Below are 16,363 nucleotides of genomic sequence, written 5' to 3' on the forward strand. Positions count from 1 at the left end.
AAAGACTTGTATAATAATTAATATTTACACACTAGCCCCTAGGAGACTAGTATATAAAGGGGCAACTCATTTGTAATTCACCAAGCAAACAATTCAAGTTCTCTATAATACAAAGCTTTCTTTAACAATTCTCTTGTGTTCTTTCTTCCATTCTCTTAGCGATCTTGAGTGTAGTAAAGCTGACCTGACATAGCAAGAACGTGAGCAAGTTGTGCAAGATCGTGAGCGAGTTATCAAGTGTCGCACATATACTTAGTTAACAACTAAGGACGTGACAACGTGGTATCAGAGCGAAGGTTTCAACTAAGGGAATAGCGAACGGCGGAGAAATTAACGCTACCAACACCCAAGCCAACGTTATCCAGGATGCTGCTGGCAAGAGCGGCCGTAGCAAAAAGAGGAATGCCACCAACAAAAGCCAGGAGGTGCCACCTGAGGTTGTGTCAAACGAAGGGCTTACATCCCAAGAACCATCTGCCACTGAGGCGAGCGAGGATGAAGTGGAAGTCTTCCAGAGGACGTCTCGCTCGGTAAATAGTGGGTGATAAAGATGAATGCGGGGATGGACGCCGTGGAGATCTTTGGCCAACGCTTGGGGAAGGTGGAAGGCACCCTTAACGTTCTTGAGGGGCACACTCTTGAAGAGATTGAGAGTATCCGAAATAACTTGGAGGGACGTACACAGATTGAGATAGAACTAAGGCAAACCATCACTGCCTTTGAGTGCAGACTCATGGAAGCTTTGAGTACTATCGATGCTATGAAGGCAAAGATAGAGTCACTCGAGGAGCATGTCAATGCTGGCGTGACCGATGTAGCCAGCAATGTTGCGGTGATGAGGGAGGCCAATATCGAGGCTCCCAAACCCCGGTGTTCAAATGTGTTTGTGATGCACAAGAAGTGGAAAACTTCATTTGGCACTTGGAGAACTACTTCAGGCACGGCAAAGTGAGGGACGACGAGGCCAAGATCAACACTGCGGTATTGTACCTCTTAGAGACTGCCATGCTATGGTGGAGAAAGAAGATGGCCGACGTGGATAAAGGTCTATGTACTTTCCAAACAATGTCTTGTACGAGGCAAGGCGCAAGCTTAGGGAATTGAAGCAAACAAGGAGCATACGTAACTATGTCAAGGAGTTCACTACCCTTATGATTCAAATCCCCAACCTGACCAATGATGACTTGTTGTTCCACTTCATGGACGGGTTGCAAAATTGGGCTAAGCAGGAGTTGCAACGCCGACAAGTCACTGATATAGACCAAGCCATAGTGGAGGCCGAATCATTGATGGATTTCAGGAATGACAAGCACGAGAAAGGCAATGGCAAAGAGTCAAAGGTTAACAATGTCAAAGGTGGGGGAGACCGTGGCAAAGGCAAGGAGATACAACAACAATACTCCAAGACTCAAGATTTCAAAAAGTCGAGTGGTCGTCAGGGCTACGCCGAGAAGAAGGCGCAGGTCGAGAAGAAGGGGTGCTATATATGCGGAGGGCCACATGGCTTCAGGAATTGTCCCGACCTCAAGAGCCTCAGTGCCATGGTACGTGAGCGGAAGGAGCAGCCACAAGGAGAGAGTCCGGGAACAACACAGTTGGGTATGGTCGGATTATGTGGTGTTGTCACGAAGCAAGCTATCCAACCTACCGAGAATGACAATCAGTACATGGATCTCACCATCAACAACAAGCCCGCTCGTGCAATGGTGGATACTGGAGCAACTCATAATTTCGTGACTGAGGCTGCCACAAAGAGACTAGGATTGAAGCTTGCTCCAACTAACTCTTGCGTCAAGACCGTGAATGCCGAGATACAGAATGCTCGTGGGGTAGCTAATGGAGTTGATGTCAAATTGGGAACTTGGAAAGGTATGACAAACTTTACCATAACCGCTATGGATATCTTTGACATCATACTGGGGCAAGAGTTCTTTAGACATTGTCATACTTTAATCGACCCCTACCTCCAACGTCTCTTGGTTATGGAGCGTGAAGGAGCTTGCATGGTACCTACAGTGACTATGCCACACGGACAGACCCAAGCACAACTCTCACCTATGCAGGTTGTCAAGGGGATCAAGAAGGGGGAGCCGACATTTGTGGCAACCATTGCAAGTCTAGTGGAAGACAAGAATTTTCAAGAGACTGCGCCACCTTGCATAAAGAAGTTGCTTGAGGAGAACAAAGATGTCATGCCCGAGGAGTTACCTAAGCACTTGCCGCCTAGGCGAGAGGTAGATCACAAGATTGAGTTGGAGCCAGGGGCTAAGCCACCTACATTTGCCCCATATCGTATGGCACCGCCCGAGCTGGAGGAGCTCAAGATACAATTGAAAGAGTTGCTGGATGCTGGTCACATTCGCCCATCAAAGGCACCTTTCGGCGCACCAGTATTGTTCCACAAGAAGAAGGATGGATCGTTGCGCTTGTGCATAGACTACTGAGCACTTAATAAGGTTACAGTGAGGAATAAGTACATGATCCCGCTCATTGCTGATTTGTTCGATAGACTTGGGTAAGCCAAGTACTTTACCAAGGCGGATCTTCGAAAGGGCTACTACCAGGTTCGCATTGTTGAAGGGGATGAGCCAAAGACAACATGTGTGACGAGATATGGAGACTTTGAGTGGTTGGTGATTCCCTTCGGCTTAACTAATGCACCGGCCACATTTTGCACCCTTATGAACAAGATTTTTCATCCCTACCTTGATCAGTTCGTGGTAGTCTACCTAGATGACATAGTCATCTACAACAACACCTTGGAGGAACACATGGAGCACTTAAGGAAGGTTTTCCAAGTCTTGCGGGAGAATGAATTATACATCAAGAGAGAGAAGTGTGAGTTTGCACAATCAAAGGTGCACTTCTTGGGCCATGTCATTAGCAATGGCGAGCTACGCATGGATGAGCCTAAGGTACATGTTATCTAGGAGTGGGAGACACCCATAAAGGTAACTGAGTTGAGATCCTTCCTTGGCCTTGTTAACTACTATCGTCGGTTTATCAGTGGATACTCAGCAAAGGTCGCACCATTGACTGAGTTGCTAAAGAAGACCAAGCCATGGTTTTGGATGGAGCATTGTCAAAAAGCGTTTGAATGCCTTAAGGCAGCTGTAACAAAGGATCCAGTCTTGGCATTACCTGACTTTGCCAAGACATTTGAGGTGCACACAGATGCCTCAGACTTTGCCATTGGGGGTGTCCTGATGCAGGATAAGCATCCCATAGCATTTGAGAGCCGCAAGTTAAATGAGACAGAGCGGCGTTACACGGTGCAAGAGAAAAAATGACTGCCATTGTGCATTGCCTTCGTACATGGAGATATTATCTGCTCGGGTCGAGGTTCGTGGTCAAGACTGATAATGTGGCTACTAGATACTTTTAGACACAGAAGAAGATCACACCAAAGCAGGCTAGGTGGCAGGATTTCTTAGCCAAGTTTGATTATGCGCTAGAGTATAAGCCGGGAAAAGGTAATGTTGTAGCCGATGCCTTGAGCCGGAAAGTCAAACTTGCTGCAATCACTTCAGCGAGATGGGACATTCGGGAGGCTATAAAAGAAGGCATGCAGCATGATCCAGCAGCCAGACAGCTTATCAAGTTAGCTAACAAAGGCAAGACGAGATGTTTTGGATATATTACGGCCTACTACTTACCACAGGTCGGCGAATCTACGTTCCTAAGTTTGTAGACATTAAACGACGTATCATAAAGGAGAGTCATGACACAATATGGGTTGGTCATCCAGGTCAACGTCGCACTAGGGCCTTGGTTGAGTCAGTCTACTATTGGCCACAATGCGAGATGACATAGAGTGATATGTGCAGACTTGTCTTGTCTGTCAACAGGACAAGGTTGAACAACAACAATCCGGAGGACTTTTGGAGCCACTACCAGTTGCAGAGCGTCCATGGGAGAGCGTGACAATGGACTTTATCACTTGCCTACCGAAGTCTGACGGTTATGGTACTATTATGGCGGTTGTGGATAGATTTTCCAAATATGCCACCTTCATGCCCGCCTCACCAGGTTGCACAGCTAAGGAAGCCGTCAAGCTATTCTTTAAGAACGTGGTAAAGTATTGGGTCTTACCAAGGCATATCATCAGTGATCGAGACCCCCGCTTCACTAGGAACTTTTGGAGAGAGTTGTTCGATATACTTGGCACAGAACTGCACTTTTCTACTAGTTTCCACCCACAGACGGATGGACAAACAGAACGTGTCAATGCCTTACTAGAATACTACTTGAGGCATTATGTAAGCGTGCATCAAAAAGATTGAGCAAAACTCCTAGACATTGCCCAGTTCTCTTATAACTTGCAGCGGAGTAAGTCCACTGGGCGGACACTATTTGAGCTAGCCACAGGCCAACAACCACAAACTCCATATCCATTACCAGCCGCATTCGAGGGAAAGAGTTTGGGGGCTTATCATATGGCCAAAGGATGAGAGGAGCAGCTCGACACTGCTAAGTCCTACTTGGATAAGGCAGCTAAGAAGATGAAGAAGTTTGTGGACCGTAAGCGGCGTCCCACATACTATAGAGTTGGGGACATGGTCATGGTGAAGTTTAACCCAAGACAGTTCAAGGCACTACGGGGCATGCATCAGAATCTGATTCGCAAGTATGAGGGGCCATTTAAGATCGTCGCCAAGGTAGGCAAGACCTCATACAAGCTTGACATGCCATCGTATCTTAAGATCTACCCTATATTCCATGCCAGCATGCTTAAGCCATATCATGAAGACAAGGATGATCCGAGTAGGGGCCAATTAAGTCGAGCGCCAATGACTATCACTGCCTCGCATGATCGGGAGATTGAGGCTATCATAGATTACCAGGCCAGGCAAAAACAAGGGCAAAAAGCCACCGCTATGTTCCTCGTCCATTGGAAAGGGCAATCACCGGAGGAGGCCACGTGGGAACGATATGAAGACTTGCGGCAATTCAAAAATAAGATCCGAGAGTTTATGTAGCAGCATTGCGCCGCGGTCGTCGCAATATTAGGTGGGGGAGAATGTGATGACCCGCCATGTCCTCATGCCACATAGGCATCATTTGGCATATATTAATGCCATGTGAAAGCTTATATAAGAAGAAGGCTAGCATTTGTGAGAAGATTCTAGAGAGGTATGGACATTTCCTTAGGAAGAACCTAGATCCTTATGGACATTTGCTAAGAAAGTCCTTGGAATCTTCTAGGCTTGTAGAGAATTCTAGAGAAAGCCCTTATCTTGTAAATATCAAGGACTTGTATAATAATTAATATTTACACACTAGCCCCTAGGAGACTAGTATATAAAGATGGACACTCATTTGTAATTCACCAAGCAAACAATTCAAGTTCTCTCTAATACAAAGCTTCCTTTAACAATTCTCTTATGTTCTTTCTTCTATTCTCTTAGCGATCTTGAGTGTAGTAAGGCTGACCTGACATAGCAAGAACGTGAGCAAGTTGTGCAAGATCGTGAGCGAGTTGTCAAGTGGCTCACATGTACTTAGTTAACAACTAAGGACGTGACACAAAGCTTCCCAAAATAATTATATGAGAATAGTTCCTTCGTAGGATATTTTGTTGTTTTGCACTTTAAAGACAACTTTGTGTAGTGTTTTCATGCATAGTTTTGAATCCAAGTTGCCACTAACTTCCCCTTTGACAATGGCCACCCAAAGTAGCAGTATACTATTGAGTAACTATATACTATTCGATTTTCAGCTAAAAATTTCGATCTCAATCACCTCAAATCAGCTCCAAATGCTATCAAAGTTCAATATGAACTTCTAGAAGGTATTATAAGCAATATTTAACAACACCCATTTTGAATCAAACAAGAAATCTTCAAAATAACAATTTTAAGCCAAGGCAAGAGCAAGAGCTAGGGAAAGAACAATCAAGAAAAAGTGGAGCAGAATTGAAACTAGCCAGAGGTCAACTTCTTAGATAATCATATCTAATTTCTTTTTGAAGAAGGATATAAGAAAAATGGAAGAACAATTTTGTAAGAACAAATTACAAGTAACTCAAGAAGTAGCAAATAAGGAAATAATTCAAGGATCTAGAGTTACTAAAATTAAGACCAAGCCTTCCTTTTCTTTCTGGGTCACTTTCATTCTCACTCTACAAAACCCAAAGAACCCAAAAATAATTAGGTTGAATACATGTGGAGACACTTAAAGTTGGCATGATTTTTCATTTAGACACCTGAACTTAGGAGTATTCCTAATGAGCACGTACATTACACGAACTTTATTCCAATTAGATACTCTTTTGACAATTAGTGAAACTTACAAAGTGTGTGTAATACACTAGCTGCTGATGTGGCAAATGGCGAATACAATGAGGACATATATCTTTTTGAGTTAAAAAAGAGAGGAAAACTATGTTACATCTATTTAATGTGTGTTCTGGGTTTTATCCCCAGCAGAGTCGCCAGAGCTGTCACACCTCCTTTTTTCGCTCCCGCGAGGGGTGAATGAGTTTTTTTCCAATTAAAGGACAATCGAAACGGGATTTATTTATTTATTTCAGAGTCACCACTTGGGAGATTTAGGGTGTCCCAAGTCACCAATTTTAATCCCGAATCGAGGAAAAGAATGACTCTGTATTACAGTCCGCGAACCAGAAATCCGGATAAGGAATTCTGTTAACCCGGGAGAAGGTGTTAGGCATTCCCGAATTCCGTGGTTCTAGCACGGTCGCTCAACTGTTATATTCGGCTTGATTATCTGATATAATACATATTATAAACTTATGTGCAAATTTTATCCCTTAGCCGCTTTTATTATTATATTTCAAAAGAATGTGAACATCGTTTAAAAACATGTCTTTGGATTGCGTCACATGAAATGCACCCGCAATCCGGAACACATTTTTATTCAATGTTTTGGGATTTGGATTTGGATCGCATGAAATGCACACCCGAGTTTAAGAAGGTAAGATTATTAAAATGCGCGCCTAAAGCGATTAGCGTATTTATTATTTTTTGGGTAAGGCCGTGGAGTTCGCTAAGCGGCCGATCCCGAGTTCTAAGTAATTAACACATACATTTTATGAGGGCCCCGTAATTGGTGCGTTTTATTGGGCGAGGCTCATCTCATTTATTTTTAAAGGACAATCCTAAAATGCCTACATTTTTCTCTATTAAATTTGTCTCTACAAAATGAAAGAGAAAATGTCTTAATTTATTTACATGCTTGAGTTATTATAGATGGGTTTCGAATATGATTCATAAAATCTGAAAATGATGCAAACAGGACAGTCCGTTGCCAATGCGGGCTCAGGCCCAACGTGTATGGCATAAAATTAGATCTGGGCCGTCTTATTCACATGTTACTACCTAGTTACATTATACTAGGCATGTTCTCAGTTTGTCAAATTAAAAAAAAAAACTTAGCAATCTAATTTTAATCCTAGACCATTTACATGCTGAAATTAACCAATATTATTTAACTAAACAATATTCCTACAAGTTCCGAAATGGTCTATTCGTTTGATTTTTAACTAGACGGAGTTACTACACCATTTATTTATTTTTAGGCAATATATAGATAGTTCATCCGTTAAGCTATCGTCAGATGTTCCACTATATATATTAAATAGCTACATGATTCTGATTTTTGTAAGCTAAATAATTTATATATACAAATAAAATTCAGAATATAATTAAAATAAATTTAGAACTTCAACTCTTCATTTTCGTATTCATGCTTCATGTTTCAGTTTACAATAATCAGCGTGTCAGTTGTGTACCTGATATTGGAAGCAAAAGAAAAGGGAGATCAGCGAAAATTCAGTAGCATACAACAACGGCAACACCCAACAACCAGTAATGAGAAACCAGTGAAGGATTTTAAAACTCAAGATAAAAATCCAGAAACACCAACAACAATCAACGGACAGAAGCCAAGGGAATCTTTTCAGATTTGAAAGACTAATTAATGTTCAACCCTTAATTTCTAAATCCGTATATCAGAATATTTAAATTGTATATCAGGTGTATACTATTCTTCTCTTGAATTTCCAGAATGCTTTTCTTTTTATTTTTGGAGTCTTAGTATTTTCGGAATTTTTCCCTCTCTTAAAATTCAACTCCCTTTTTCTCTCTCTTCCTTCTTTTTTCTGTCTCTCTCTTTTTTTCTGTCTCTCCCTTTGTTTTTTCTCCTTCTTCTCTTTCTCTTTTCTGTCCTCTCTAAAAATCTGATCAAGTTTCTTATTTATTTCTCATCTCAAACCCTTTAATCAATTAATAAAACCATCACTTTCTCCTACCAAACCCACTACTACATAAAAAATACAATTATTATTTATTTAAACAATTTTTCTTGAGCCCCGCAATCCCACTATGTCTTGTTCCACATGCTTACATTAAACAAATACATTATTCCTCCCATTATGTCTTGTCCCCCATGCTTGATTATTTTAATATTATTTTAATCCTAATTGACAGAGCACTCAAAATAAATAATTGTTCAGAATTTTAATTCCAAAAATACCCCTCTAACCTTACTGCAATTACCATTTCACCCCTGAACGTACTGCAATTTACCAAACTACCCCCATCAGCTATAACCAATTCACCTAATCAATTTCAACCAAAATACAGCAAATATGACCAATTTCTAAACAAATTTCAACAACAAATTCAAACTAAATGATGAACAACAAAGAAACAACTAAAATTATTTGATTGAACAATATTTTTAACAACAAACAAACTTACTTTTAGATTCTATCAACAACAACAACAAACAAGTATATTCAGATTTCTAAATTCAATAATTATTTGAACTTAAAATTAAATCTAACAACATTACAACCAACAATTTCTATATTAAAACTAAACAAGATCATGAAACAAACTGAAGAAATAATCAAAAATGATAATCAACAAACAAGAAGATCAAAATTATACTAATTTCGGATTCAAGAACAATCAAACAAAGTATGGACATAAATGAAAAGATTCAACAACAATAACAAGCAAGTTTTATTCAAATTCGAATTAAACTCGAATTAAGCTTAAACAAAACAAATAAACATATTCAAATCACTAAACTTCAAATAATCAATTGATCTTTTTAAATTAAATACAACAAAGATACATGATTCAAACTAAATCAAAAAATTAAAAACCAAAACATAAACTCACATTAAATCATTGGATTAAAAACGAACTTCAAACAAACAATAAACACGAATTAAATCTAAATTAAACAACAAAAATGGACGATTTAAGTGATTAAACTAACATATTTCTATATTACAACTAAATTCTTTTAAACAAATAAAAATAAACCGAAGAAGAAATAATTGATTGAATTTCAACTTGAATCTAACCACATTAAAATTAAACTAACAATTTCTTTTTGAATCTAACAACATTAAAATTAAACTAGCAATTTTCTTTTTGAATCTAACAACATTAAAATTAAACTAACAATTTCTTTTACAAAAATAAATAAAAACACATGAAACAAACTGAAAAACAATTAATTCAATCAACAAAATATGTGAACAAACACATGAATTAATTCAACAAAACATATGAACAAACTAGAAAGTTAATTCAACGATATACATGAACAAAACATGAATCGAACATTTACCGATTTTAAATCCGAAAATATCAAAACAAAATACGGAAAACATGAAACCCAAATCTACTAACCAGATCGAAGCGACGATGAACTTGAATGAAAACAAATCTATCCGGAAACGATTATCGCACCAAAATCACTCGAATCTGCCCGAAAACTTAAACAATGGACGAAGCTTCGCTGAAGGGGTGTTTGGCGACGACGAGAGCTGAAGCAGCAGCAGCATGCTGCTGCCACGCTGCTGAAACAGTAGCAGCACAGGAGCAGCAGCTTATGGAGAAGAACAACGCAGCAGCAGCAACACTGCTGGAGCAGCCATGGCTGCTCGTCGTAGCTGGACGCGGCCATGGGAGAAATGACGAGGCTGGAAGAAGCAGAAGCATCAGGCTAGAGCTTCATTGATACAGCTATGGCAGCAGCAATACGGCTAAGAAGAAGCAACCATGGCAACGACAGTGAAGCAGCAGTCAGCGACGAACGACGAAGAAGAAACAATCATTAGTTCGACGGGGAAGAAAGAAGCAGAAATAGCCAGCAGCGCTACAGTGAGCTGGAAGAAACAACAGCTATCAACGTGATGGAGAAGAAGAAGCAGCGAGGGGGCAGCCATGGATGCTTGAGCTCGAGCTAGAAAAAGATGGCGACGATGAAGACGGAAAAAGCGAAAAACGAAGGAGATGGTGGTCGGTTGCTGCGTGTGTGCGTGTGTATGTTGTTGTGTTTGTGTTGTATATGTGTGTGTGTGTGTTGGAGAAGGAGAATGAGGCGGGGCAGCCATGGATGGCTTGCTTGGAGCTTGAGGAAGAAGAAGGAAAGAGAGGGGGGGCGGGTGGGCTTCAACAGTGAAAGAAAAGAATGTTAGGGTTTTTTTTTTGAAAGATAGGGAAATAGGGGTGTTGGGTTACTGGGTCGACCCAATTTGAAATGGACCGGGTCATAGGGAAAGGTTGGGTATATTTGGGCATGTGGTTCAAAATTGAAGAAGTGGCCCAATTCCGATTTTCTTTATATTGTTTGCTCTATTTTCTTTTATTTTCTAATTAATAAAACTAAAATTCTAAATTAAGTTATAAACTAAATTAATTTATCAAAAATACTAAATAATTCCCCATAACTATTATCGCACATTTAAATAGCAATTAACGATAAAATCGCACAATTTAGACGTTAAATGCTAAAATGCAACATGCATTATTTTTTATGATTTTCTCATTTTTTTTTGTAAAACAAACTTAAATACTAAATGAAAATGCGACATATTTTATATTTTTATTAATTTAAACAAATAAACATGCACAGACAAAAAAACAAATAATTATACAAAAATTCAAAATTGCACACAAAAAGAAAAATTGTTTTATTTTGAATTTTTTGAGAGTAATTCTTTCATAGGGCAAAAATCACGTGCTTACACTTGTTCCATCGAAGATTTTAATTTAAACTTTTAAGAGAAACTCCTCCAAATTTGTTATAATTTCAGCTAAAGATTCCCCAAGACGACCCTAAGGCAACCCCAACATTAATTTCACAAACTTTCATCAAATCAAGTAACCCATTTTAAACCTTAAAGCTTTTTAAAGACCCCATTAATGGAGTTTCGATTTGAAATGAAGAACTCGGAGTCATTTAGCTAGTAATTGAAGGTAGTCGATCCAGTTCTTGATCAGATCTATGCATGCCAATTAAACTCCAGTGACTTCAATGACCTGTTGATGAGTGGAGCAGCATTTTCCTCGCCATTTAAGGTAGACGATCCAGTTCTTGATCAGATTGACCATGAACTTCTCCACCACAATCGTGACGAACCAATGCCAGGTGGATGGTGTTTAGGTAACAGTGAAACTAACAAATGTAGCGTTTGGGGAGACGCTAAAATTCTAAGACTCGGTCCAGGTGACACTAATAAAGAAGAAGAAGGAAATGGTGAAAGTGGAGGAGGCAATGATGGAAATGGCGGTGGGCATAAAGAAGAAGAAGAAGAAGAAGAAGAAGAAGAAGAAGAAGAAGAAGAAGAAGAAGAAGAAGAAGAAGACGAAGGAAATAAAAAAGACAAAAAGAAAAAAGAAAAAATCTTTTTTTTGGACTCTTCACGCGCCTATATTGGATGAAACTCACTCTATGTGCCAACTCAGCAAGAAGTGTCTAATTGGAACAAAGTTCATATAATATACGTGCTTATTAGGAACACCCCTAAGTTCAGGTGTCTAAATGAAAAATCGTGCCAACTTTAAGTGTCTCCGTATGTATTCAGCCAAATAATAATTCCTCAAACTAACAATAATTCCTCAATTTTGACAAGAATATTTCAAGAAATCATATGGGTAATACTTTTTTAGCAAAAATTTTGGTATTTCGTTATTGGTTTTCTGAATTTTTTAAGGTGGTGACTGTTGGATCTAGTAACAAGGAGAAGATGGTGTTTGAATATGTAAAAGAAACTAAAGAGATAAGGCTGAAAAATACATAAGGGGTTTCAGAGAAAAAGGAAAATAACATGCATTGGGGAATTGCTGATATCAAGAAGAAAGAGAGAAGAAAAGAGAAGAGAAGAGGCGGCACTCTTTCTAATTTTTCTCAGTTATTTTAATAGAATAAATGAATAACCGGGTAAATAGTTTGGACCGCATAGGTAGGAGTAATAAATAGTTTGAGCCTGGACATTAAAGGGTAAATAGTTTAGAATTAATGGGTATAAAGTAAAAAATTTCCTTTTATTTTTAAGTTCTTGTTCTTCTTTTCGCTTGGCCTCACAGTTTAATTAGTACTAGCAGTCTTCAGTAATTACTATACTTTCAAGGAATCAATATTTTTCCAACAACGTACAAAGATAATTTCTAATACTTAGAGCCCGTTTGGACATAAGAAAATTTTCCTTTTTTTCAATTTTTTTTTAAAAACAGTGTTTGGTTATTAAAATCTTATAATTTTTTCAATCTCACTTGAAAATGCATTTTCAAAATTGAACCAGTTTTTCAATTGAAAATGGGAAGGTTGCTAGTTTTTATTTGCAAAATATGTTGAAAAAAGATATCCAAATATGTTGCAAAAATTATAACCAAACACAACTTCAAATTTTAGTGAAATTCCAAATTTGAATGCCTACTTAATGCCTCTCCGATTTTGAATAAATCATTAGGGAGTTCTTTTGTTAAGGAAAGAGCTTTAAGGTGATTGTAAACTTTATTTATGACATAATAAAACACTTTAGGTGATTTAGATTTAATACATGCAAACAAAAATCATTCAAGATCTCATAGGGTGTTTATACCAAATTAATAAATATATGAACGTGTTTGAATACATGCTTCTATCACGTAATCATGGATAATGAATTTATATTTTTACTTTATTAAATCACTTAACAAAAATAATATTTTTGAATGCATTATATTTTCCAAAGTCACAATAGATCCACTTTATATTTAATCAACGATAGAACTTCTATTCCTCTTAAACTGTAATAAAATTGAATCAAAACATAAAGTGTCAAATCTCCTTGTGGAAATGTGATACTTCCCAACACCATCTCAATTAGTCCGGTTTTAATTTGAGTACCAAATATCTGATGAGAAGCACAAAAATTAGGAATGTGCTGTTATTTTTTGACAGACTCGGCGTTTGGACATAAGAATTGTAAAATTTTTTTAAAAAAAAAGTGAAAATCTTTTTTAAGTAAAAATGGTATTTGAAAATCAGAGTTGTGTTTGGACATGAATATAATTTTGAGTTATTTTTGAAGTTTTGTGAGTGATCTGAGGGAAAATTTTGAAAAATAACTTTTTTTAGTTTTTAAAATTTTCGAAAAATTTCAAAATTCATTTTCAAGTGAAAATTAAAATTTTTAAGTCAAACGCTCAATTCGAAAAAAAAATGAAAAAATTCATATGTTCAAACGGGCTCCTAAGCTAGCGTTTGGCCATAGATTTCCAAATTTGTTTTGAAAAATCTAATTTGGGTGAAGTTTGGTTTGAAGATGAAAATGTGTTTGGACATACGTTTTCAAAACATATATTCTAAATTTATTTTGAAAAAACATGTATATTATTTAGTGTTTGTAAATATTTTGGCTGAGCTAATTTTAGAGTTTTGCCAAAGTATAGGCAAAATTTATAACTAAACATGTATTTGCCGAATAAAATTTAAATTTATTTTAACAAAATCTATGGCCAAACACGTCTAAGCAAGGACTCCTAAGTTTTAAGAGATACCAATAGCATTGTGACAACTAACAACAACAACAATAACAACAACCCAGTGTAATCCCACAAGTGGGGTCTGGGGAGGGTAATATGTACGCAGACCTTACCTCTACCCCGAGGGGCAGAGAGGCTATTTCCAGGAGACCCTCGGCTCAAAGAGGCAACAAGAGACACTATATTAGTACTATCAATAGACTCATAATAAAATACCATAAAATACCATAAAATCCATAACATAACATAAATACCATAAACAAAGTAACAACAATATAAGAGATATAGAAAATACGAGAATATGTAAGGTATTAATACACAGAAGATAAAGCCCATCATCAGTAGTTGATCAATAGCATCCTAAGACTAATTCCTAACTGGCTAGTCTCACTCTAGTGCGCTGTAAAAAGACATCACAAATTTCCCCTAACCTACAACCTTAATGCTCGATCTCCACAATTTCCTGTTTAGGATCATGTCTTCAGTAACCCTAAGTCGCGTCATATCCTGGCCATTGTGACGGAAAAATCCAATTGACAATAGAAGCTGCGCGTAATATAAAAGCAGCGCTTTTGTTAGTGTCTCACTAGTTTCTTCCCTATTTTGACCACTTTGTGCGTAAGGAGAGAAAGAGAGAGAGAGTGAAGAATCCAATGGGATCGTATCTTTCAAGTTTGCTCGGCGGAGGCGCGGCGGAAGCGGCAGAGGCAGAATCAGGATCGTCGTCAGAACCGTCGCGTGTGATTGCTTTTCATTCGTCCAATCGGTGGCAACTTCACTTCAATTCCTCCAAGCAATTAAATAAACTGGTATCACCCTGTTATCTATTCGCTATGCAAAATTTTAGGGTTTAATTTTGAGAGATCTGATTTCGGTCGATTAACCTAATTACCAGATAGTAGTGGATTTTGCGGCTACATGGTGTGGGCCCTGCAAGATGATGGAGCCGGTTATTAACGCCATGTCTGCCAAGTATACCGACGTTGACTTCGTCAAAATCGACGTCGATGAGCTCTCAGTACGTGACATCTGAATTTCCTTTAAACAATAGGCACATAGTATATTTGTACAAACTAACAAAACAGGAATAGATTTATAATTATAGATCCAGCTAAGGTTGAAGTGATTGATGTTGTTAATTTGGTGTTTAAAATAAATAGGATGTAGCACAAGAGTTTGGAGTACAAGCTATGCCAACATTTTTGCTGCTGAAGCAAGGAAAGGAAGTAGAGAGAGTGGTTGGGGGTAAGAAAGATGAGCTCGAGAAAAAGATTCTCAAGCACAGGGAAGCCCCTAAATTTGCTGCCTAGTAATTATCGAGCTAAATTTCATATCCAATAAATTAACAGAAAAGAAAAGCATCATTTCTACTTTACTACCGTATTGTGATGTAACGTAATATTGATGGGATTTGACTATGGTGGATCTCTTTGATGTCTTTTCCAGTTTTTCATGCGCAATTTTCTATGTGTGTGTGCGTGTTTGGAATTGAAAACAATGTTTCTAAGTTTGTGTTTGGAATGATCTTATGTATAGTTTAATCCTGAACATGAGCTTTACATAAATGCTCATGTTCAGCAACTAAATGAAACCTAAAAACTCAATCAGTCATAAATAAGCAAATTAATGGCTTTCTTATTTCCCCTTTAGCCCTTTTTACTAGTTTTCGCCCGATGATTGTATGGTACTCTTTTTGTGCGCTTCTAGTTTGAATCTCCTTCTGCGCTTTTCATGTGTCGTTATGTAATTTTCGGGAAATTGCTATACATACAATTATTATACTGCTCCGGTCCACAATAAGTGACCGATTTGCGACACACCCATGAAGTAATAGTATCATTTTCAGCACTTCCACTTAATTTTCCTTTTGGGGCAACATTATGAGTGTAAGAACAGCAGAACACTTCACTACCAGCATCTTCAACTATAATTTCAGCATCCATGTCACAGAACAATTTACTAAAAAGGCCTAGAACTTCAGCTTTAATGAAAGCAAGTGAAAGTTGGTTCTTATGAAGGTAATCAAGCTCAAAAGAAAAAGAATTCATATTCTGCCACTTCCAGGCTAGATTTATTGCAATTTGCAATGCATGAACTACACTTGTCTTAGCATTTTCAACCACATTTGTAGTTTCAGCTCCATTCCTTGCACTAGCTACAACAACTAAAGGTGAAATATGCTCAACTAAAGATGAGCTCACAGTACGTGACATCTGAATTTCCTTTAAACAATACGCACATAGTATATTTATACAAAATTGATCAATTATTGTGGACCGGAGGGAGTATATTATACTCCGATGCTTTTTCTCGTTATTGTATAAACAAAATTCAAAACATAGCTGAAAAGGGAATCAGTAAATGACGTTAAATATGTGAAATGAGAAAAGAGTGAACTATTATCATTCTTCACATTTATTTCGTTGTTTTCTTTTAGTTTTTCTGTTTTATCTTTGAGTTAACATAACAAAGAACAATTCCGAGTAGCAATTTTGCTGAAGTGACATAAGAATGACGTAAAGGGTGTAGTAACATATTCAAAACAATTTTCTGCCTCCTCACTCGCACCC

General features: G+C 37.9%; 1 protein-coding gene across 1 annotated transcript; it reads left to right on the top strand.

The window, feature by feature from the left end:
• The first annotated feature begins 14,370 nt into the window (after positions 1-14,370).
• On the top strand, positions 14,371-15,232 carry LOC107826379 (thioredoxin H2). Its single transcript, XM_016653345.2, has 3 exons — positions 14,371-14,602; positions 14,689-14,811; positions 14,954-15,232. Exons 1-3 carry the CDS (start codon positions 14,447-14,449, stop codon positions 15,101-15,103), a joined length of 429 nt encoding a protein of 142 aa, XP_016508831.1. The 5' UTR covers positions 14,371-14,446; the 3' UTR covers positions 15,104-15,232.
• Positions 15,233-16,363: the final 1,131 nt, after the last annotated feature.

Source organism: Nicotiana tabacum, chromosome 3 (genome assembly GCF_000715075.1).
Source record: "Nicotiana tabacum cultivar K326 chromosome 3, ASM71507v2, whole genome shotgun sequence".
NCBI classification, from domain to species: domain Eukaryota; kingdom Viridiplantae; phylum Streptophyta; class Magnoliopsida; order Solanales; family Solanaceae; genus Nicotiana; species Nicotiana tabacum.